The sequence below is a fragment of the Phyllostomus hastatus genome, unplaced genomic scaffold (assembly GCF_019186645.2).
Source record: "Phyllostomus hastatus isolate PE091 unplaced genomic scaffold, TTU_PhHast_1.1 phas_contig_159, whole genome shotgun sequence".
NCBI lineage: Eukaryota > Metazoa > Chordata > Mammalia > Chiroptera > Phyllostomidae > Phyllostomus > Phyllostomus hastatus.
This window is the reverse complement of record NW_025333640.1, coordinates 5,741,572-5,767,017: the sequence shown is the minus strand read 5'-3', so window position 1 is coordinate 5,767,017 and position 25,446 is coordinate 5,741,572. Positions and strand designations below refer to the sequence as shown.

Below are 25,446 nucleotides of genomic sequence, written 5' to 3'. Positions count from 1 at the left end.
TGGAGTCCTACAGAACATAGCCTCAGATTGGCTTCTTTCACGTGGTAATAGTTGTTTATGGTTCCTCCATGCCTTTTTGTGGCTTCTTTTTAGTGCTGAATAGTAATCCACTTTCTCAATGTAGCTGTTTATTCATCTACTGAAGAACATCTTGGTTGTTTCCAAGTTCTGACAGTTATGAATGAAGCTGCTATAAATAATCTGTGCGTAGGTTTTTGTGTGGATGGATATGTTTTCAATGATATTTTTTTTACAAAGAGTATATACTACTATTTTTATAGCCACAAAAAATTAGTATATTCAATTGTATGAGAATAGACAAAGAGAATATTGAAAAGAATTTTAATTGATCCATCACAAAAGCATTGAGCAAGCAAATAATGTTAATAAAATGTTTAAAATAAAATTAAAAACAGTGCAGAAAATAACATTAAAATGTTTGCATAATTACATTTTAACACGTTCACATTCTTTTGGAACTCAGGCTTTTAACTTTTGGTACCACGTTAGCTTACAGGCAAATAAAAGAACATAAATGAACACACTCTACAGTTATAACCTGGAAATCTACTTCCGTAGAGAATTATTGCCAGATAGCAGTTAAATGTTTTTAGACTCAACAATCTGAATAATTCTTTGCTTTTCAAGGTATCCATGAATTATAATAGAAAACTTATTTTTAAAAAGATTAAAACATTTAGCTGTATTTACATAAGGTTATGTTCTCTGGCCCATCAGCCTAGATCCACAAGGTCCGGCACAAATAACACCCCTTTTTTATTACAAAGTCATAAGCATGTAATTAGGTAACATTCAAGCGCTCAACATATCACACTGAAGCACACCATATGACATTTTAGGTGAAATGTTCAAATTCAAACCAAATTATTACACCCATATTATTACCCTACCAGTCACACTCAAGCAGGTGTTACTTCTGCTGGACCCTGTATATACTCACTGACCTTCGTACTGATACTATACATTTTGTTAGATGTCATAGGACAAGAAGTATTTCAGACATGCAAAACAATTTTAAGTGTAACCAACTATGTGAATCATCTAATCCCCACTGGGGCATCCATTTTGTTGTGAAGTTCAATTCCTAGTAATAAGTTCACTAAAGATAAGTAGCACAATTAGCGTACACCATAAATTAAATTACAATAGTGCAATTACTAAGTTTAGTTTTAATTAAATCTGGTGAGAACTGCTTTCAATTAATGATTTTTAAAGAGAGGAAAACAAACTATAGAATTCTGTTGTACATAAAAGCATATGGAAGTCTTTACCATCTTACCCCATTAGAAATTATACATTTAAAACTTTCTAAATATATTCAAACTGAGCTACCTATAAGGTGAAGATTCCTGGTACAGAATTCAGGAACTACCTTTAAAAACTGGGTGTGAAAATTTTATCTTTAAATTTGCCTGTTTGCTTCTGATTGAGGATGAGATAATCCTGATTCAAAAGTGCTCCATACAAGGTAAGCAGGCACATTTCTGTTGGAAACCACCTTGCTTTGTCAGTGTTCTTACGTAAGAAGTAATTTTCCAGTTATGTCTACGGAGTTTCAGAATTAAGGATTCAGAGTGCTAGTGCACATCATCCAAAGATTTCTCCTTTGAACCTCCAGATACTTTTTAACAAATCCCTGACTTTTCAGTTCATAAGGAACAGCAGATTGTGTGTGTGCACCTCGGTGTTTTTAACATTTGCTGAATGGTTATTATATAAGTTGTCTGAACTCATTCATATAGTAACTCTTCCATAGTTGAAACTGGCTTTAACTATTAAAGTTGTATACAAGGAAATTAGGGGTGTTGCAATACTTGGTTGCAAATAACTTGCCATCTGGTGTTGGGTCAGAAAATGCTATTTCATCAGTACTGAGAAAACAGCCAAACATGAAGCGATTCCTAAAAAAGAGGAAAATAAAATTTAACAGTGAAACCAAATTAAATTTTGATTAAACATTAACACAATTTATTTTAAAGCAATCCAAATATAAAAATTAAATCTCTTTAAATAAACTCAATTGAAATGAACATTTTAGCCCTGGCCAGTGTGGCTCAGTTGTTTGGAGTGCTGCTCTGGACACCGAAAGGTTAACAGTTCAGTTCCGGTCAGGGTTCATAGCACCGGGGTTGCAGGTTCAGTCCCCTCTTGGGGAACGTACAGGAGGCAACATTGATGTTTCTCCCCTTCTTCCTTTCCCTCTCAAAAAAAAATTCTATCTTATTATGTGATAAGATCACTTAGTGTTGTTTTACTTTTTTAATCCTCACCCAGAGACAGAAACATCGATCTGCTGCCTCCTGTATGCACCCTGACCAGGACTTGGTCCCTGCAACCTAGGTATGTGCCCTGACCAGGGATCGAACCCACAGACTTGGTGTACAAGATGATGCTCCAGCCAGCTAAGCCACTTGGCCAGAGCATGACTTAATGCTTTAGATTTGAGATGGAAGTCTAATATTTCACAGAACAGAAAACTGAGGTCCAGAAAAAATTCTGCTGAGACAAAGGGAATCATACAAACCATCCAGCTGACGAGGTGATCCACAGTAGCGAACAACTAATAAGAGGCAATATTGCTGATTTAAAGCCACAGATAATAAAAACCAAAGAAACCTACCACTGATTTTAACCAATAACTGCATTCTTTTCAATTATACCACATACTCAGAGCTGTACGAGGATAAAAACTAATCTGCATTTTGACTACAACTCTCCCTGACCCAGAGCTGTTAGGGTTAAAAGTAATGAAATGGTTGAACGAATTCAATAAACGTAAGGGATAGTGTATAAAGTAACTGGCCCGTACTCTTCAATGTCATAAAAGAAAAGGCCAGAAAACTGGCCCAGGTTAAGGGAAATGAGGACTAAAGAGATGACGACGTGCAATATGCGATCCTGGGCAGGGGAAGGAAAAGGCTATAAAGGACATTTGAGACAAATGCCAAAATTGAAATATGAACTATACATTAGACAAAAGCATTGTCAAAATTAAATGTCCTGAATTTGGTCATTGAACTCTGCTTATGTAAGAGAATATCCTTGTTCTTAAATAAATATACACTGAAATACAAAGAAAGTAAACATTAAAACTGGATGAATCTGGGCAAAGGTATATGGGGGTTCTTTTTACTATTCTTGCTACTTTTTTTTTTTGAAACCACTTCAAAATAAAAACTTAAAGGATTGGATTCAATTAAAGGTTAAGCTTCTGATATCCTTACTATATAAATGCAGTGTTCATTGCTGAATGTCCAAGGCAAAACTGGCTTGATTAAACAGTCCTGCCTTTATTAGTGCTATCAGCTGTAGAAAATATATTACATCTGTGGTTGAGTCCTAACTGTCTTTTTACTAGCTAGCTCATCAGCATAAGTTTGTACTTAATAATCCCACTTGAGCCTCGGGTGATTCTTATGTAAAGTAACTAGGAGTAATACTCTACCCTTGTGAGGATTTAAACATATATTGCCTGTATGGACAAGAGACAATCCAGCCTAAGGTTCCTCACATACAGGCTAGACGTCAGTTACGTTACCTGCATCTTCAACTCAGACATGTCAGAAAAGATGTCAGAAAAGATGTTCTCAAATGTGTTTTATATTTCTCCTTTGAGGGCAATTTAACATTTATTCATTATCACTTAGAGATAACCTACTGCCTTAGTACTCAAAGTATGATCTACAGACCAGCAACATTCATCATCACCTGAGATCGTACTAGGAATGCAGAATCCCAGGCCCTACCCTGACCTACAGAACCATACCTGCACTTGAACAAGATCCCCAGGTGATTCAATATGCACTTTCAAGTTTGAGAAGCACTACACTACTTCCTGGTGGAGCTAGGTAAGATACGGGCACTCTACATATAAAATTTATGTATTTCTTCATATAAAATATAGGAAATAGAGGTATTTCATAATTAACTGTCCAATAAAAATCTCTGCAGACACCATTTTTTCTCACTGCTCTGCTTTATAAAGTGTATGTGGGTGAGCAGGATTGTGACCAAAGATGGGATCCCCACAGTGGTCTCTGGTGTTCTTTCTTAAAACGTGTATAGAACTCAAAAGGCTAGATAGAATGATGCTACTCAAAGGGTGGTTCTCGTTCTGGTCAAAGTGCGCTCCCTCACTGGTTCGTAATCTGTTATCAAGTACAGAAGTTGAGAGAATAGTGTTGCGAAACTCACCCGTCCAATCTAGATTAGGTGAACTAACATGAGCAAGAAATAAGCTCATTTGTCACGTCAGAAACTTTTAAGTATCAATGTTAATGCATATGAGTTTAAAATGGAGAATTGCTATTTGAGATACAGTTTGTATACTATAAGGCTTAATCGCTTCAAGGTGTACAATTCAGAGGTTTTTCAGTAATAGTACAAAACTGTGCAACCATCACCAATATCTAATTCCAGCAGCCCAAAGCCATCAATCATCACACTCCAATCACCCCTCAGGCCCTGGAAACTACTCTTCTACTTTATCTGTGGATTTGCCTATTCTGGACATTTTCTCTAAGTGGAATCATTCAATATGGGGTCTTTTGTGACTGGCTTATTTCAATTAGCATAATGTTTTCAGGGTTCATCCGCACTGTAGTATCTGTATCACACTCTATGGATATACCACATTGTATATGTCCATTAATCATGAACTTGGTTTTCATGCTTTTTTGGCTATTATGAATAATGCTGTCATCAACATTCACATACCAGTTTTTGAGTGGATTTATGCTCTCATTTCTTTTGTGTATATAGGTAGGAGTACAATTGCTGGGTCATATCGTAACAGTCTATTTCTGAGAAACCGCCAGCCTGTTCCCACAGCAGCTGCACCGTTTTACATTCCTGTAGCGAAGTACAGGAGTGCAGTTTCCTCCACATCCTCACCAACACTTGTTATTTTCCCTTCTTTTGATCAGTCATCCTAGTGGGTGTGAAGTGGTATGAAGTGGTGTCTCATTGTGGTTTTGATTGGTGATTTAGTTTGGATAACTCATTATGTTGAGCAGATTTTCATGTGTCTATAAGCCATTTGTACTTCTTTGAAGAAATAGTCTTTTGAAATCCTGCCCATCTTTAAATTAGGTTGTATGTCTTTTTATGATTGTATTAAAAGAGTTCTTTTATTCTAGATATAATAGACCTTTATTAGAGAAATGATTTGCAAATATTTTCTCCCACTCTGTATTGTCTTACTAATTCACTTTTACATTAGTTACACTTAAGAGTTATAATAAGTCTATTAATTACCTATTTACTATCAACGGACATGTACAATTTCTGTAATTTTTTTAACTTTCATTTTCTTTGTTTTATATTTAATCATTAAATATTTATTGAAATGTTAATTTTACATCTGTTGAAACTGAATAAAATTAGGACTTGTACTTTCCTTTTTTGTTTTGTTTTTCTATTTTATTTTCTAGCAATTCATCTTTATTTTCTTTTATTAAAGTCTTGGTCTGTAGCAAATTAAACTATTCTTTCTTTTACCACAGGTAGTTTGAAAAGCACTGGGTTATTATGTTTCAGACCTGGGAAAGGGAATGTTGTATCCTAAACTGAGTAAATTTAGTTTAGTTTTGTGGGAGTTTTTTCAGTGCCAACACTTGTCTTACTCAGCCCAACTTTGATAGAATGTATCCAGAAGTGTCTTATCAACATCATTCATTTTGGATCATGAGCTGGGAATGGTTCTGGGAAAACCAATCTGGGCCCATTTTATTTTATTATATTTTTTACCTAAGAGTATCAACCAGTCGTCTTGCAATGCGCTTTCTTCTCTTCAGTCTGAAGACCCAGATTCTACTTATCCCACAGACTGCAGGGACAGGAACATCTGAACACTGCCACGCCCTGTGACATTCTCGAGAAGTTGGGGATTCTGGACCAGTTGGTTCAGACAGGACACGGAAGGCCTGCAATGATATATAGAAGCATCTAGAGTTAACGATACAGGTAAGTTCACGTTTCTTTTTAAAAACCATCCCATAAACAAAACTTAAGAGTTTAAAATTAATCTTATTATCCATTCACCAAAAATGTTAAAATTCTTTCATAGTTGTTGAATTCTTACTCTTTTATAGTTACACAATGCTTGAAAAAAATACTAGTGGTGTTGAGATATTCCCAACATGCCAGTGTACTACATACCATCATGAAACTTTACCATCATGAAAAAGAGAAAAAACTGTAAAAAAAAACAGACTGATTTTTAGTACATAAAATACATAAACTTCTCTTATTCTCTCCAACCTAAAATGTATATATTTTTTAAAAATGAAAACACTAAAGATTTTTACAAGTTAACTACAAAATTTGATTGGCATCTATGGCTTTTTAAGAAAATGTTTTATTTTGAAATAATTACAGATTCACAGGTAGTAGAAAACTAGTACAGACAGGGCTCAGTTTCCCCCAAGGGTTACACCCTCCATAACTATGGTACAATATCAAAACCAAGAAATTAACATGGGTATAATGTATGTGTATAGTTTCATGACAATTCATTATGCCAGTATTCGGTATTCATTTAACCATCACATTCAAAGTACAGAGGTACTCTACCATCACAAAAATCTTCCTCTTGCTACTACCTCTTTAAAATCACACTTACCTTTCCCCCTCCACAAAAAAGTATAAAATAAGTTTATGCTAGCTTCATTTCATGACACAGTGAGATAAGTATTTTAAAAGAAGGAGACAAGTGTGGAATATGATACAGGTAGAAAGAACACATTTCAACTATAAATGTCTATCTACAAATTACCCTGGAAAGTCCTTGAAGGCAAAAACTACATCTCTCTATTCTAGAACAAGGTCTGGCAACTTTTTCTGTTAAGAGGCCAAATCACTACAATTTGGGCTCTTTGAGCCAGGTGGTCTCTGTTGCTCCCACTCTAACCTGCCATTGTTGCACAAAAGCAGCTGCATGTAACACAGACATGAATGAGCATGGCTGTGTTCCAGGAAAACTTCATTTACAAAAGTAGGCGGCAGCCACATTTGGCCCACAGGCTATAGTTTGATGACTCCTTTGCTAGTACTGCTAGGGTACTGCTAATTAGTACCTAAAGTAGATTCTAATTAAGGAACAAGTAACAATTTTGGCAAATATACAGGGGTGAGCAAAAGTAGGTTAAATTACCAGCCATCATTACCCAAAAGATAAAAGGATACAAAATAATAACAATAATAGGGAGAAAAAGACAAATAATAAAAATAAATAATACAATAATACATAATAATACAAAAGTAAACTGTATACTTACAACTATAAACCTACTTTTGCCCACCCCTGTATTAACCTGCACTAAGCTACGTGTTCCTTACTTGGGATCTACAGGTTTGCTTATTTGAAACCACTGTACTTTATAGGCCAGCTATAGAAATGACTGCATGAACATGAGACCGACTAAAGTTATCCTGCTTTTATAGTGCAAAATACAAATATTAACAGAAGTAAATAACTTCAATTATTCATACAGTTAAGGATGTTTCAGCAGGAAAAAAAAGTCACTTATGGTAGTAGTCTTAAATGTTTATTGAGACTTCTCCCAACTAATTTATTTTGCTCATAAATTATGCCAGTAATTTAAAAGACTTACAACGTACCTGTGTGATAGGCTCTGCAATTAAACACCCAACTACTCTCTTTTCATCAGATATGAAGAGAAAAGTTTTGGTTTTGTTTGGACATCTGGGCACAACTTGCTGGAAGCCCAATTCACTGTCAACAAGTTCTTGGACGTCTTCTACCTAATGATTTTAAAAACCAAGAGATGAATTTGTTTTAAAAAGTGCAAGAGAAACTATAATTATATACACAAAATTTACAATCACTATCATTTTAGCCTCTTTTATCCCTATTTCCTAAATCTGCATAGCCTTCTCTTCTCCCAGTTATTTCACTGTTGATGCATGTACCTGCCACTTTGCAAACTGGGTTTTAAGAACCTGTTTTAAAGATCCCTTCCGGCAGAAAGAAATTCAGACTCCTGGGAGGGAGAAGGAGTATCAGTGCCAAAACAGGCTTTGTTTCAGCTTTATTCATTGTTTACTGGGGCTAAACACCCAGCCGAATAAGTGCAGGCGACACTAACACAAGAAACAGACTCTGGAGCCACTCATCTCTCAACATCGAAAAGTTTAGTTTCTAATCTTTCACAAGTGGAAGATAAATGTAAAGGATAAGCTTTTGTCTTTTCTATTTATTTATTTATTTTTAGAGGGAGGGGAGGGAAGGGGAGAGAAACACTGACTGGTTGCCTCTCATAAGCACCTTAACCAAGTGGGGACTGAACCTGGCATGTGCCTTCACCTGAAATCGTAATCAAACCGGCAACCTTTCTCTTTGTGACACAAGGCCCGAACAACTGAGCCCCACCAGTCAGGGAACAAGCTGTTGTCTTTAAACTCCAACTTCCATTCCTTTATTTGTCTTATAATTCTAAGTTTAGTTTTGTATGAGCTACTATGAAAATCATCCTTACATGTGTACCAAAGGGGATTGTATCAGCAAAGGCGTTTCACTCTTCAGCACTGGTGATCTCTTGGTTGGGGAGAGGAAGCAGGAGGAGAATGAGAATTAAAAAGCTAGTGCCCTGGCTGGTGTAGCTCAGTGGATTGAGTGTGCGCTGTGAACCAAAGGGTTGCCAGTTTGAGTCCCAGTCAGGGCACATGCCTGGGTTGTGGGCCAGGTCCCCAGTGGGGGCCAAGTGAGAGGCAACCACACATTGATGTTTCTCCCTCTCTTTCTCCCTCCCTTCCCCTCTCTCTAAATAAATAAATAAAATCTTAAATAAATTTTAAAAAGCTAGTGTTCTGTACCTTTTTGATAGCGTAACTTGGATCGTGTGGCAGAACCAACACAATTTTCCCATCCCAAAACTCTGCTACTACACGTTCTTTTTTCCAGCCCTGCCAAAGAGAAAAAGAGTCATAGTTTAATTTGAAAAGGAAAAAAACCCATAACATTAAATAAATAATTTAGTTTGGAGAAGACAAAAAGAACAGCAAATGATATATAAAAAAAAGATGGAACAAAATCCAATTAAAAACTGGGGGAAGGAAAATAAAAGATGCCTAAAACAAAGTGCCTGTCCTCAAGTGGCTGACGCTCTATTGGGAGATGTGTGAATACATAACCTATTACGAAACAAGGCAAAGTCAAATAAGTGTTCTTCATAGGAATATGCAGGATCCATCATACCTACTAACTTGGAAAAAAGTAAGTTGTTAGGAGTGGGGAAGTGGGGGATGGGCAGAATAATAAAACAGGCTAAAAATACTATGAAGCTATGAACCACAGCAATAAAAATGGGGCTGGGGGAGGATGCACTTGAGTAGCAGGTATCATAAAGATAGGGGCAATAATAGGATGTATTTGGGCCAGCAAGTTGCTTGATAAAGAGACCTCAGAAAAGAAAAAGCCTGGAGAAGTCACAGAAAAGCTGTTTTCTAAGGCTATCTATGAAGAAGAAGTTAAAGTGTGGAGGAGGAGGAGGGAGGCATCCTCGTCTTTGAATTTTGTGTATTGACTGTTCAGCTCTGCTCAGAAAGCTAGAGGTAAGAATGCAGGGTATTCATTTAACCTGGAACAATACTTCTATTATATTAGGATAGACAGTTTACAATGGTACTTTTTAACTTTTAAATACTGTTAGCCTCAAATATTAAGGACAGTAAAACTATAGATGGTGAAATATTTATGGATATATAGGTCTTTGAATATTTAAGAAAAAGACGTGTATCTTTTAAAGCAGTTTTACTTTTAGGACGAATCGGAAGACTAGTGTTTACTCACCGTGTACTTGATTCCCTCCAGAAACCTGTGGTGGTACTGAGCATGCTGCAGCCCGTCCTCGGGGCTGGAAGCCGCGTAGATCATGCCACAGGACTTGCACATGGTGGCTCCGAAGTGCTTCTGGCCTGCGTCCTATTCAGGGGAGGGAGGAGCCATCCAAGCATGTCACAAATAGCTCTGAGTTTAGTTCATGTAACCATTCATTCAAATTTCTCCTTATTTTTATGTTGGCACAAGTGAAGTACTAAATGAAAGTCTGGGTAGTCTATCTTCCTTCCCCACCCCCACGTAAAATGAAAAAGAAAAAACCCAAGAAATGCAATAAATTAATAAAATAAGTGGAACTATCTCTTGAAACGGACATGTAAAAAAGGAAAAATCAAGATTCTTTAGCTAGATAGACCCATAGTTCTAAAAAGGAATAGATTAAATCATAAAATTTATAGCTAAGATAAACAATGGAAACTTCTTTATTAAGCTCTTAAATAGAAACCTAAAACAGCCTTGTTTCAATGACAAAGGGCAAAGTCTTAGAACTTTTATATTCATTATACAGTATTTTTCCCTTGAGTATTTAGAAATATTAAAATTCTTTGCCCCAAGAGTTGATAAAAATAAATATGATACATAACAAAAGTTAAGGGAAGGCATAGATAAATTAACAGGGAGATCAGAAATATTTGATGTCATGGCTTACTAGTGAACCCAATTCTATCCCATAAGGCTTTGCTCCATGTTACTGGAAATTCCAGGTTCTGCAGTCTCAGGGCCAGAGAGTAACTACTTCATGCTTTGCAGACCACACATGATTTGTCACATACTCTTCTCCTTTTCCTCCAACCTTTACAAAATGTAAGAGCCACTTTAAGCTTACAGATCGTGGTCTATACTTGGCCCATGGCCAGACTTTGCCAAACACCCAAGTCTAATACATTGTAGCTATTCTCATTAACTCTTTCGCTGATCAACAATAATCTTCCTTATCTTAAGGCAACTTATTCATCAGCTTTCTGCTAAATGATTAACATCACCCAACAGTATCAATTTGAAAATTCACTTGACTATCTTTAAATGCTGCCATTACAACAAAACTGGCATTTACAAAACTCAAAATATCTATAACCCATGTTAACTATGCTAAGACAACATGGCTGATTTCATGTTCTGTATGTGAGAGCCATGGACAGGAGGAGCAGTTTGAACCTACTCACAATAACAAGCTGGTCTTTTGTTTCTTTATTGGTATCTCTGGCATTAGTACTCTTCTGGGTATTGATCTGTTTCAAGAAGTTAGTAGGTGTGTTGAATCCCAAAGGAGACTGTTCTTCAACTAGAGATCTTGAAATAAAGTTGATAAATGTTATTTAATAATTTAAAATGTTTAGAGAATTACAATGAAGAGAAAACTGATACTTATATGACATTTGTAGAGCACCTGGCAATTTTAGTGCTTTCTAGAGACAATAACTTGATAAAATAATAGGATTAGGAACAGTGAGAAGCCTCAGGCCCACTCCCGATCAGAAGTTTACTCAAGGGAAAGTAACTAGTAGAGAATGGCGCTGAGACTCAAATCCTCGTCTTGTAACTCCAAGTCCCAGGGACTTTCATCTGTAGTATCAGATGCGCATGCGCAGGATCTCTTCCTGATTTGACCTCACTCATAAAAAATAATATTTTGTTTGCTTTACACATTTTAGGACAATATTTACCCATGTAGGTATACAGAAATTCCTGGAGTACCACAACAAATACGTAGATTTGAATATTAAAGCCCACAGATCCATAGGAAGTCAGCCATCAGCACATATGACCCAACAACTTTTTACTTGGGCGGTGGTTGGAGCTAATACATGCACTGGTCCTCATGTCTAAAGCAGCACCCTACAATTGTCAAATTCTTAGGAAAAAGTGTTTTTGGCTGGATAGATGTTGTCAAGGCAACCTTTTCCCACTAGGAAAGAGTGTAAGGATTGTCTTATAGAGGTTGCAGATTGAAGCCCCTCACCCCAAATTCAGCTAGCAGATAAGTTTTGAATGACTAGGTGTTTAAGACTTTGAATTAGTTTCTAGTATTTTAAAAATGTAGGGATTTCACTTAAAAATGTGTATTTCCAATATTGCAAGAGAAACCGTAAGATCACTAGACCTCTACTTCTTCAAAGAACCTACTAGATGAAGCTAAGCAGCACACGCCCTTTTACATGGGCATGCATTCTCCAGCTGGCTGCACTCTCCACCCTGCTGCACTCTCCACCCAGCTTCGCTGGCTCTGTAGGCACTGAGTTTGTAACCCTTGCCTTGTAATAAAAGGGACCTTGGTTTTCCAAGGAACAAAGGAATAGATAACTCTGAGAGTATAGGCAAAGAGAAAAATAGGCAAGGAAACAAACCTAGTGCCTAAAGCAAGAAATTAAAAAAGAAAACACCTGACAATAAGAAAACACTGGGTGGAAAAAACTGTCTAAGGCTTTAAGCTAAGCCAAGCTGTCTTGTCCTGTGATCATCTGATTAGAATGGCTTTCAAACTGACTTCATTAACCTTGGGTAAGAAATACATTTTACATCATGACCAATGGAGATACACACATATAACTTAAAAAAAATGTGAGATGTATTATTCCATTTAAAAAATTCTGGATATAATGCCCTTGAACTGCTTTGACAAACTGCTGATGGTAATTATTTAATACCTGTAATATAGAAAACACGCATCTAGGTTGCTGGCACTGGTCTCTCTATGTAACCTTTGCTAAGTGACTCAGCTCATGACCACAACCTCTTTACTTCTATCTTAGCAATTTTAACACTTTATTATATGTATTTGTTTAAATGCCTTTCTCTAACCATAACTTCCTAGATAACATGACCATATGTTATTCATCTTCACATAACTAAAAACTCAGTATAGTTCAATACCACATAATACTCTATAAATGTTTGCCAAATAAAGGAATAAACCAAAAAACAAATGTGAGACTGTGAACCCAGATAATCTGTAGTCTACTTAAAGTAAAATAGATTAAACCACAAGAAATTGTAGGACCTTTTGGGTTTTATATACATAGCAATCTCAAATGACTCGACCAATAGTATCCTTATCTAATATCTCCTTATGCTAGATTAAATTAGTTTACAACCTTTATCAGCTAACTATGATAGATTTCAACCCTTAATAAACAGTCATGAAAGAAGACAGTGATGAGAAAAGGGAAGAGTGAAAGAAATAGGACTACAGCCTTTGAAGGGGGAACACTGCCCACCCAACCCAGTCTCTGAGGTGCTTTAAGGTGAGGAGCACCTAAGAGTAGGAGAACTTGGCTAGGAATTTCCTTGCTCAATGCCTATAGCCATTTATTATTAAACCGGGAGAGAAGTATCAAAGATGCTTAGGAAGATGTTCAGACTATAAGAAACTTCTTGTTCAGAACTTCCCACCAGCAAGCTCACATTCACCCAGGCCTCCCCACACCACACTCTTAGTTTTGACCAGGATAGTGGTAGCTTCTGCTGGGATTTATAATAGCACCAGGATGCTGCAAGTTACTTAATCTTCTGGCCAGAGTCTTCTCATCTATAAAATGGGGGTAATAATGGTACCTACATCTAAGGTTGTAAATGCTCATTAAACATCAATTGTTACTGATATATTATTACCCAGGGAAAGCAATATTGCCTAAAGGGCTTGATTCAAATACAGATTCTAGTCTTGGCTCTGCCACCTAATAGTTGGCAACTGTGGCTGAATTACTAGGTTTCCTCAGCTAAAAACAATTGATAATAGTATCTTCCTTTTAGGTTGTTGTGAGGATTAAGTAGGATAAAGGATATAAACTACTTATTATGGGCCAGGTTCTACACAAAAATGTTAGCAATTATTATTACTCAAGTCCATAAAGATCTTTCTCTTCTCCCAACTCTTAGGTTCTTATGCAGTTTCTATGAAAGGGTATGATTTCGTCTTCTATCCTTAATATCCCCTTAGCAGAGAAGGAAAAATTGTTCTCCAAATTAAGAAGTTTAAGAAAGAAAAAGAGACCCATAGGACTCATAATTAAATAATCATTGAACATTAAAAGAGCAATTCCTACCTTTTTGTATTGACTGAAGACGGACTGAAGATGGGATAGACAGTGAACTCAGGAGAAACTGGCAGGGGAAAAGCGACAATAATTTATATTACAAAATAAACTCAAAGTTTTACAGCTTAAGATTTTAAAGACTAATAAGACCAAAATACTCACATTATTTGACTTCAAGACTTAACAGTAATCAAGACAGTATGGTACTGGCGAAAAGACAGACAGACCGATGGAACACAGTAGACAGCCTAGAGACAGACCCTGCAAATACAGTTCACTGGTTTTTGACAGAAAGTCAAAGGTAATTCAGTGGAGAGAAGACAGTCAGCAAATGACGCTGGAACAAATGGACATCCATATGCAAAATATGAAAACACATACACTAGCTCAAAATGGATCACACATCTAAATGTAAAATGTGAAGCTATAAAACTTCTGGAAGAAAATATAAAAAAGAAAAATCCGAACTTGGATTTGGTGCTAAGTTTTTACGTAAAACACAAAAAGTACAATACATGAGAGAAAAATTAAGCTAGACTTTATTGAATTAAAACTTTTTGCTCTGCAAAAAACACTTAGGAAAATGAAAGGACAAGCCACAGGCTGGGAGTAAATACTTGCAATCATATTTCTAATCAAGGACTTGTATCCAGAATACAAAAAAGCATCTTAAAACTCAGCAATAAAAAAAAAAATCCAATTACAAATGAGCAAACGATCTGAACAGACAGTTTACCAAAGGCATAAATACAGATAGCAAATAAACACATGAAAAGACGCTCTGCATCATTTGTCAAGTGAAAAGCACAATGAGATTTCACCACATAGCTATTAGAATGGCTAACATCAAAAAACTGACAACAACGAATGGTGGCTAGAACAGTGAGTCACAGGAACTCTTACTCTTTGCAGATGGAAATGCAAAATGGCACACTTGTTGTGGGACAGTAGTTTGGCAGATTTTTATAAAGTGAAAACTTAGATTTACACACAACCCAGTAATCGTGATTCTAGGTATTCACCCAAGTACTTTGAAATCTCACACCCACAGAAAGCCATGTACACAAGCGTTTATAGTAGCTTTGTTCATAACTGCTAAAAACTGGCAGCAGCCAAGACGTCCTTCAAAGGGGAAAAAGATAAACAGACTATGCATGGTATATCCATAGTTTAGCAAAAAAAAGCAATGAACTATTGATATACACAACAATGTAGGTGAGTCTTAAATGCATTTTACTAAGCAAAAGAAGTCAGAATTGAAAGGCTACATGTTGCACAATTCCATTGGTGGTAAAACCATAGGAAATAAATTAGTCGTTGCCAGGGGGATGGCAGAAGAGGCATTGGTGACCACAAAGGGTACACAGGGGAAACTCTGGGTGAGAGAACTGTTTTGTGGAGTACTAGGAGTGGTTGATACATGGCTCTATGCACTTGACAAAACCCACAGAACTGTATATAACAAGAAGTGAAGTGTAATGCATGTAAAAACAAAAGTCATATGTCGAGGGACCCTGAGATGTCCTGCAGACTGTGACGAATGAAGCCGACTGTATTAGAACTGTACGGCATAACTACTCTGAAGGAGGTGGGGAAAGAGAGGGAAAATGACCTACGTAACTTTACAAAATGCTGTTTTGACTAAAAATTGTAAGGCTAAAGACAAGACGACCATACTTTATTTCTCTAGTTGGTAAATTTGTTTCTCATAGATTATGGATTAACAATTTAAAAACTGTCCTGCAGGTATGGGAATGAAGAATTAAGTAAGTGGAGAGTGAATGGTGAGAACTACATTTTTCACTATCTGAGGGAAGTTACAGATAAACAGGAAAGGGATAAACCCTGTGGCACTGGATTAGAGTCACAACATCAAATGTGAACTTATGTTTCTTTAGTACATATACAGATGGAGAGATACAGGAACAAAGTATACGTGGCTCTGTCTTCTGAGAGCGCCTAGAAACAATGCCATGCCAGTAGCAATGAGCATAGTGAGCCCAGGTAGTGAGCCTACATATTATTCCCCAATAGAAGAAACCAGGATTCCTTGGAGAAATGGCTAATTCTACAACTGGGACGAGGAAAATGCATGATGAGACTGGAGCATCTTACTAATGCCAAACAGTAAGGAAGTGCTCAAAAAACAAAAGGATGGTACATGCCAAAGAGAACTGACCTGAAAAGATCTCCCAATGGCCTGAGCAATAAAATAAATAATGTAGTATTAGATTATAACCCAGAATATAAAATAAATTTTCATGAGTCCATACTGATAAGACTCCATGAGTCCATTTATTTATCTAAAGACTAAATAAATAAATGAGAACGAAGAGACAACTCTTCCCTACAGAAGAATTCCAAATAAAAAATAAACATTTCCCCTCTCCAGGAGATGGAGCTCAATCCCCAACCCTCCCTGAAAGGATCGGCTCAACTTACTGACTTGCTTCCCAAGGCGGGGGTATAGAAAGGGAAAAGGGTCACTTCACAGTGGGGCAACCTGGCTAACCTCCGCCTAACCGAACACTGGAGGTTAACACCCTCTGTCGTGTCACGAGGACACCAGCACCCCCAATCCTACATGATGGGAAGGGTACTGCACCTCCGTGGCATTCTTCCCCAAAACCCATTACTCGAAGTTTAATCATGATAAAAACATCAGACAAAACCAGATTCAGGGACATTCTTGTCAGTACTGCTCAAAAATGTCAAGGTCAAAAATGTACCCCACCCCACCATTCTGTTGACATTGTGTCTGTAAGTGCTGCATCGGACTAACATGTAGCTTCTAGATAAACAGCATGTTTGTATAAGAATCCTAGGAACTAACTTCAAAAGATACAGACTCCAGCCTTCAGGCATCCCAGCACTGGGAGACTTTCGGACCTTAGACTACAATACAAGGAAGATGCACACCAGACCACCACTTGACCAGTTTCAAGGTCCTCAGAATGGACTGTGCTGGACTGTGCTGGTCTGCACATAGAGAATTTTTCAGCCCCCTCCCCTTGATCTCTTTCTTGGTTTCCCTCTTTCTCCTTATAAAAACCTCTGCCTGTGCTGAGATGTTAAGATGGGGTTTGGGACGAGTGTCCCCCATCTTCACCAGCTGCCAGCTCTCGAATCAGCCATTTGTCTGTACACCAGCACCTGACTCTCTAGTATTGGCTTTTGAAGTGGCAGGCAGCCAAACCTGGGATCAGTGTCAAAAAACAAGCAAACAAATGAACAAACAAACATGGAAACAAGGAAAAGACAGAAGATGTCACAGAGAAGAGACTAAGGAGACATGAAAAGTAAATGCAGTGTGATATCCTGGACTCGCCCTAGAACAGAAAGAGGGCATTCATGGAAAAACTGGTGAACTCAAAGTCTAGAGTTTAGTTAACAGTCATGTACTAATGTGGGTGTCTTGGTTTTGACAAAGGTACCATGGTAATGTAAGGTGGTAACACTGGAGGAAACAGGGTGAAAGATGTATATAGGAATTATCTGAACTATCTTTACAACTTTTCTATAAATCTAAAATTATTGCAAAATAAAGCTTATTTTTAAAAAGACCAAAATTAAAATAGTAGGTGATTAAAGAAAAATAACACATTGAAAGTGGACACACTTTTGGAGCTCACTGGCTGCAAACAAGGCCATGCCAGGTGAGGCCTGACCTGCTCGGGCCTGTTACTTCACCCGTCTGTTTGCTCGTCTATGAAACGTGCACACAAACCTATTCCCTGGGGTTGTTGTGAGAATTAAATGATAAACTACAGTTATTAAGTAATAAACTTTCATCATTCGTATACTGCCTTCATGGATTTTGCCATATCCTTTTGCCAAATTATCCTGTATAATTTCATATTGATACACATAATGAAGCATTGTCATAATAAATTCATTCTGAGAAGTTTTCTCTTACCTGCTTGGTTCTCACTGTGAGAATCTTCCAAAGGAAAACACTTATTTCCATCAGGTTTATGTTCCCTTGAAGAAACTACTCCACCTGAATCCTGATGATAATAGGTAAAATTTTTAAAAAACTGAAATTCTTAACCATTTTCCATTTAGTGAATGAATTCCAATAAATGTTTCTAAAACTAAATACCTAGTTTATTATGAATTATTTTATAACATGATTTTAAATCCTCAATTTTCAGCCTATCTTAAGGACAATTTCCTCTGTTTACTAAATGTGCATAACCTTTTAAAAGACAGAGAATGCATATTTAAGTGTGCAATTTGTCATCCTATCAAAAATGTATTTATAATTCCTGATAAAGATGGCAGAATGGAGACATAGAACACCCTTTCTATAATAAATTAAACAAGAAAAATGAGTGAAAATGGCAAACATTTTTCCAGTAGCCACCATACTAGAAAGGGACAACCTTTTATCATAAGGTTTAAAAACAGGGATCCAGGGAAAGAAAAAGAACATTCTTAAGTATTTGAAGAAAGTTCTAACTCCCCCTTTTGGGCAGTAGATGGGAAGTGGGAAAAGCAAAGTAGAAAAAAATTCTGACAACTTTCACTGACATTACTAATTTGGTGGGACTTAGAGAATGTACAGCTTGGGGAAAAGTCCTTCTGATTAAAGTAGAACTACTCCAGACCATAAGATCTCAGTAGAGATGAGACACACCATCAGATTGCCATTTCTTAAGGCTCCATAATGAGTTGAGGAAAGGCTATGCACCCAGTAATGAAGACAGGATTCACCCCTCACTAGTAGCAATGAATACTAGTAGTGGGTATTTAACAAAATCTTAAGAGAGGAGAGCCTCATTCAACAAATTTAAGATGCACAAAAGCATAGCTTCTCAAACTAATGATAACTAGACAGAATCCAATGCCCCTTAAAATGAAGCTCAGAAAATAAGGCAGAAAAGAGCATTGCAGAGGATTGGTCACGTCACTGTACTAGACAGACACGGAGAATATGAATCAGGAGATGCCTGGGTGGAAAGGCAGACCTCGCTCTACTTTGAGTTGCTGGATTAAGAATTAATTTTAGCTTGAATTGCCCCCCAAATTTTAAAAAATTGAAACATTTATATAAAGTAAAAAATGTAAATAGAGTTTGATGAATTTTAATACACTTACATACCCATGCAACAAACTCAAAACACCCAGCAAGATATAGGATTTTTGTGTTATTGTTTGTTTGTTTTGGCAGGAACCATATGGAGAATTAGTAAAATTAGACTTACATTGTGTAGCCAGCAAGAACATGTTCCATTTAGCAATAATACAGAATTGGAAATACTTGATAAACAAGAGAAAACATTTACAGTGGGAACCGCAAACTTAAATGCCTACAAGGGCAGCAGGTAAAATTAATAGCAAAACTGATCTAATTTGGTACACAGGTGTTGATGTAGTGAGGGAAATGAAGAACTCATACCTGTCAAAATGGTAGGTAGCCTGATACTGGGTTCTGAGAGATTATTGCTACCCATGAATGAGGGCTCAGCTTTGCCAGACCTCAGTTTTTCATGATACACTGGAAATCTGTTATCTTACATTTAAAAAAAGAATGCTGACTCAAAAAATTTTATATATAGGCAAAGCAAAACATTTATGGCTGGATTTGGTTCACTGGCCACCAATTTATAATGTCTGCCATTGAGATTTGAAATTTAGGTGACTACAAGAGGTATAATCTGGGACTGAATCTGAAAGGAGGCAATGAAGAGAACAATGAGAGAAGGTAAGTGAGTTTGAATTGCTCAATATGAGCCTCACTGTGAAAGCCTGTCGTTTCTCCAGCTGCAAAGACTGCGATGAGTATAAATCATCACAGACATACAATCCCCAAACTGGAAGACAGCCCTTCTTAAAGCCTGTTGCCTCCCTCCATTGCTTTCCATCCCTAGCTACCTGAAAACCAAAAGTCCTTTCTGTGATGAGATTACTGATAGGAAGTCAACAGAAGGGGAAGACCTGAATTGCCTATTGTGGTAGCCACCAGCCACAAGTGGCTAATGAGAATTTGCAAGAACAATTCACTAGTCCCAATTCACATGTGCTGCAAGAGAAAATAAACATTGATTTCAAGGACTTAGTACATAAAAATGTAAAATATTGCATTAATGACTTTTTGTACTGGTTAACACTGAAAGGGTAACAAAATATATGGGGCTAAACTTTTAAAAAAACTTAATATGGCCACTAGAAAATTTTAAATTAGTGCGGTTGGTATTCTATTTCTGTCAGACAGCACTAGTCGGAGCTATCTGTGTTAAATTTATGAGCAAGGTCAAAAAAGCATAGAATAGCAACAATGAAACCATACTATATACAGTGAACAAAAAACCCAACTATATGTTAACAGTGATCATCTCCAAGTACTGGGTTTGCAGACAATATATTTTTATACTTTCTGTATTCTCTAGATTTTCTAGAATAATCCAGTACTTTAAATAATATGCTGAAACAAACAAAAATCTGCTTATTTTCTGGAAACCTGCTATATGAATTTCATTATTTCTACTTTTTAAAAACACTGACTACCAAATAAAAGTTGTTAAACTTCTCTGGACTTTAGTCATGAGGGATTTTAATAAAATGTATACCTTAGTGCCAAGGAAATAATGATAGGTTCCCTTAAGCCAAAAAGGGAAGAAAAGTCCCATCTTTCCACCCTGACTCTAAATTCTTTACAGTGATTAAACTATACTGTTTGGAGTCATAAAAACAGTCCTCTAGACTGCAAAGAAAATAAAATATTGTTCAATCATGTTACATATATAGCATGTATACTGAAGTTTTGTTATACAGCCAACTTAGTTTTTAAATGATACATTTAGTTTTCTTTACCTTTATTAATTTCTCTTCATTTTTACTTCTTGTTCCCAGCAGCTCAATGTTCAGTTCCTTTTCTATTAACAAGGACTTTGGCACTTGTTTTGTCTCAAAACCTTTTCTTTCACTGAAAGTCTCTACATCAGAATCTTTAATCACTTCTGACTTATTCTCTTGAGTGAGTCCCAGGATTGGCTTATTTTCCAGAGACAATTTTCTAAGAGAGGATTTTTTTCTAACAAAAAATGCTGCTCCACCCTGGAGTGTTACTTGTGGTTTGACTTTTTGGCTTAGAACTCTAGGAGCATGCATATTCTCAGCTGAATAACAGTTGTTCTCTTTCTCCGCACTTGGTTTGTAGACCACTCGATTTTGCATGGGATTTTTAGAATTCTTTGATACAGGCTTGATGCACTTATAACTTGGTTGACCCTTAGCAGTTAAGCTCTTGCGTGGTTTTTTGTTCATTTTCTTGGAGTGGACTGGTTTTCCCTGTACTTTTTCTGTCACACCAGGAAAACTCTTAGCTTCATTATTAGTCTTTACACAAATGGATCTACTCTCTTTTATCATCTTTCTTTCCAGTGGATTGAGGTAACACTTATTTTTGTTGTAAAAGGATACAGCAGACACAGAAGATGTAAAAGGTGAGCCTTGATTTGCAGATGGTAATCTATTTTTCTTAGGTGTTTGGAGCAGACTTGAAATGGCATGGCCTTGTTGAGAGTAAGGCACCTTTTCTTCATTTTTACCACTGCTTTGGCAAATAGGTTGTTTATTAGGTGATGAAAATATATTTTCGGTAAAGTCCAAAGTTAATTTCTTTGATGGAATGTCTGATAATAGGCTATGAAAAAAAAACAAGGTCCATTGATAAGAATTTTAATTTTACTTCAATTTTTGTCAATTTACTAAGTAATAAATGCTACCTATAGGTCACACTAAAAACATTACATCTTCTCCACCAAACATCCATCCACACACATTATCTGTTAGTTTAACAGTAAGATTTCTCAAATTGTTTTTGCCAAGCAAAGCATTCAAATGGTTTTCAAAAGATAGTGTTTGTGAAAACACTGTTCACAAAGAAATTTTCATATATGTGTATATGTGTATGTTTTGAAACTATTTTAAAGTCCTGGCCAAATACAAATTACAGCTCACATACTTTGCTTGAGTGGTTCCGAGTCTTCTAAAATGATTAATTCTATGTAACTAGGGCCTGTTCTGTGGGAAGTAGTTTACATTTGGTGTGACACACAGTAAGTACTGAGTACACAGACTTTCTAGAATGGCTAACAGACCAGCATCTACTGCATGGAAAACACTGTGTAAGAATCTCGTAAGAGAGCAGAAAGGAGCAAGGTAATGGGAGATTTGACACACATTTTGAAGCCATAGTAAATAGCTCTTCCTGTGATTACCTGCAAAAGCAGTAAATAATTAATTTTGAAAGCTTACAGTATTTCCAGACTAGAATTAGAATATAAAATATTACTATAGCTAGTGGAAGAATGGAAATTTTAAGAAATAGAAGAGAGAAGGTAAGAAAGACAGGAAGGTGAATTTTTCTTTTTTAAGAATTTCTACCCATAAGATGAGACTTACCTGTCATAATTCAAAGAATTCTGCTTCCTTTTCCTTGGAGTAAAAGCTGACATCTTCTTAACTGAACTCCTAAAAGCAACAGGACAATTATAATAACCAAATTCATCCAATGTGCATAGAAATCACTATAAAAATTATACCTTAAAAGTCTGAATTACTTTTTGTATGGGTGATGGTCCATGAAGATCCAAGAAAAGGGTTTTTTTTTAAAGACTTTATTTATTTATTTATTTTTAGAGAGGGAAGGGAGGGAGAAAGAGAGAGAGAGAAACATCAATGTGCGGTTGCTGGGGGGCTGTGGCCTGCAACCCAGGCATGTGCCCTGACTGGGAATCGAACCTGCGACACTTTGGTTCGCAGCCCGCGCTCAATCCACTGAGCTACGCCAGCCAGGGCTCAAGGGTTTCTTTTTTAAGCAAATCACTGTAATAAAATTTTAAACGATGAAGGTAAAAAAAAGGAAAAACACTACATTACAGTAGTAATTAGAACAGGAAATAAAAGCAGGTATAGTACATGTTTCAAGCTGGAAAATGATCTTACCAAAAATGAAATATTTTTTACACTATTTTAAGGCACACTCTCCCTTTAATAGGCCGGATTAGTTCACACCAAGTTTAAACATTCATCTTCTGCAACACTCCCTTGCCACTGCCCTCACCCCACCCCACCCCTACACCGTTAGATGCTGTCCTATGCCTCCATTCCATCTATGCTTTCTTAATATTCTCCATTTAACACATTTTCTTGTTGGTGTAACTGCATTTCAACAGCCTGTATATGCAATGAAACCATTCCAACTTTCATTACGAGTCCAGCAAAAGATACGCTCCAATTTTACCAGGCGAGAAACCCCAACCAAGCCGCTCGTTTCCTTTTACAAAATACCCTGACCTCCTTAGGCTGCTGACAATAAATAATCTTTCATCTTAACTCGAGCAAATGGCATGTTGCTCAGCAACGTTTCCCCCTTCCCTTCCTTCGGACGAGGTATGTTTTGTAAAATGACACAAGCGTGATTTCAAAGTTAAACAAACAGAAAGACCAGGGTCTCCCGGAATTAATGTCAGCTGCGGCTTAGAAGCCCTTTCTAAGGCTGAAAGAGGAAAAGATTCTTTTCCTCTTTCAGCCTTAGAAAACTCAAGACAGGAAAACTCCGGCGTCAGGAAGATAGGAACCAGCTGACCTGGAAGTGCGAGAAGCAGTTGGTGTCTTCGGTCCTTGACATTCACCCCCACCACGTTCTATAGAATCTCCCGTTCTTCTCAGTCTTCCAGCCCGCGCCTCGGCCCCCTGCAGCAATTATTACCTGCACCTCGGAGCCCGCGACTTCTCCTCAGTCAAGCCTGTTGCTCCGCCACTGTATTCAAATTATCGCGCGCCAGGCCTGGATGAAGCTGCTGTGTCCTGATTCGCCACTTCTCAGCGCTTTCAGAAACTGGCTCGATGATTGGCCGCACATCAGTTATCGTCCCGCCTACCGGAGAGGTGGTCTCCAAGACTCTCCCGCCCTTGGGAGGTGAAACTCTCTCCACACCCGGAACCTTGCCATCCACGATCCCTTGCGGCCGCGCGTTCCACTCCCCAGGCCTTGTTTAGGTGTGTTCTGGGAATTGTAGTTTTCCGTAGAATACGCCCTCATGAACATTCTGGGGTCACTTGGTGTAAGATGTTTTTGTAAAGTAGCCTCTCGAGATTCTCCAGGCAGTTAATTTTCAAATATGAAGCTTTGGCGTTCAACTTTTTTTATTAGTAGTATGTTAGGTTTCTAGCTTATTATTTTATCTTTGAGGTTAAATTAAAAAAATTAAGTCATAGCACTATTATCTGCTATGTGCATTCTTGCACGCTTTGTTTTAACTCATTTACTCCACACCACAACCTATGAGGAATGTATTATCATTCCCATTGTACAAAGAATAAAACTGAGAGCCTGAAAACAATTACTACATATAGGCCATAACTAGGTTCTTGCTTTGGGGAGCAGGAACGTTCCTAAAGTACTCAATGATTGTTAGCTATTGCTTTTATCTGTGTGGAACCACTTCCTGGTACACTTTGCCCTTTTATTAGACTAATTCATACCAAGTCTAAACATTTACCTTCTGCGATGGAACATTTTTAGTCCTAAATAAATTTAAGTGATGCACTTAACTTCCTAGAATGCAGTCAGAATGAAATAAGAGGAACAGGTCAAAGCGAAGTACTGTGTGAGCTTCAGCGAAGTGAGATTATGACCACTTTACAGCAGGGAGATCTCTGAGGTTCACAGGTTTGAAATTTGCTCAATCTCACAGGTAACAATTAGCAGATCATAAAGGCAGAACAGTCCTAGTTGAAATCTCAGAGGCACGTTGCCTCTGGGGAGTATCACTAACAATTTATTTGAGTTGAGTGGGATGTCCTAACCCCCTCCTCCTATTAATTTATGTAACGCTAGCAAAATAATCGATAAATTAGCTGCTCTACTCATCTTTATTTTGCAGATGAGGGAGGTGAAGCACAGAATGTATCCAAATGTGGGCCTTACAAGTGGTGGAGCTAGAATGAAAATAACGGAGGAATTTGGGTTCGTTAAAAATTTAACGAACTACCGAAGTATCAAGTACCGCGATTGGCTCAGTGAATATCCAGTTATGAAAAAGGCAAACAGTTTATGCTCTCTGGGAGCCCTTGCGGGGGTGTGGGGAGGCAGATAATACCAACAAATAAGCCTCAAGACTTAACCACCCACTGGGTGGAGGTACCAGCCAATGACATTTTTCTTTTAAGATTGTTTCATGCAGGGTGGGGGGAGGTAGAAGAGGGTAGAGGGGGCATAAATGGTGATGGAAGGAGACTTTGCTGGGTTGGTGAACAGGCAGTACAATATACAGATGATGTATTATATGATTATGCACCTGCAAACGGTATGATTTTATAAACCGATGTTACCCCAATAAGCTCAATAAAAAAGGAAGATGGTGTACCCCTTACCTCCCCGCCCATGTTTTCCAACCACCAGCCGTCCGGGCCCCATCCTCTCCCAGGGTCTTGAAACACCCTCGGCCGCCAACACCATCGGCTCGCCAAGATCAAAAATGGCACTGACGGGCCGGCGTTATGACGCGCCCCAACACCCGC

At 37.4% G+C, this 25,446-nt stretch overlaps 1 protein-coding gene across 3 annotated transcripts; it reads right to left on the bottom strand.

Annotated features, from left to right (window-relative positions):
• Positions 1–1,175: 1,175 nt before the first annotated feature.
• On the bottom strand, positions 1,176–25,417 carry ESCO2 (establishment of sister chromatid cohesion N-acetyltransferase 2). Of its 3 annotated transcripts, none has more exons than XM_045831685.1 (11): positions 25,300–25,417; positions 22,324–22,392; positions 20,731–21,562; positions 17,831–17,921; positions 13,924–13,981; positions 11,044–11,170; positions 9,833–9,964; positions 8,857–8,946; positions 7,642–7,785; positions 5,770–5,945; positions 1,176–1,922 (listed from the first exon to the last, which is right to left on the bottom strand). In XM_045831685.1, the coding sequence occupies exons 2-11, from the start codon at positions 22,374–22,376 to the stop codon at positions 1,790–1,792; spliced, it is 1,836 nt and encodes a 611-aa protein (XP_045687641.1). In that variant the 5' UTR covers positions 22,377–22,392; positions 25,300–25,417; the 3' UTR covers positions 1,176–1,789. The 3 variants fall into 3 exon arrangements, with proteins under 3 accessions (XP_045687641.1, XP_045687643.1, XP_045687642.1); XM_045831687.1 differs by lacking the exon at positions 25,300–25,417 and adding an exon at positions 23,633–24,269; XM_045831686.1 differs by lacking the exon at positions 25,300–25,417 and adding an exon at positions 23,510–23,643.
• Positions 25,418–25,446: the final 29 nt, after the last annotated feature.

Coding starts and splice junctions, on each gene's coding strand:
- ESCO2 (XM_045831685.1), bottom strand. CDS start 22,376: ATGTCAGCTTTTACTCCAAGGAAAAGGAAGCAGAATTCTTTGAATTAT. Junction 11,171..13,923: donor TCTTCAGTCAATACAAAAAG/GTAGGAATTGCT, acceptor CTTTATTTCAAG/ATCTCTAGTTGAAGAACAGT. Junction 1,923..5,769: donor CGACTGGTTGATACTCTTAG/GTAAAAAATATA, acceptor CCTCTTTTTTAG/GAATCGCTTCATGTTTGGCT.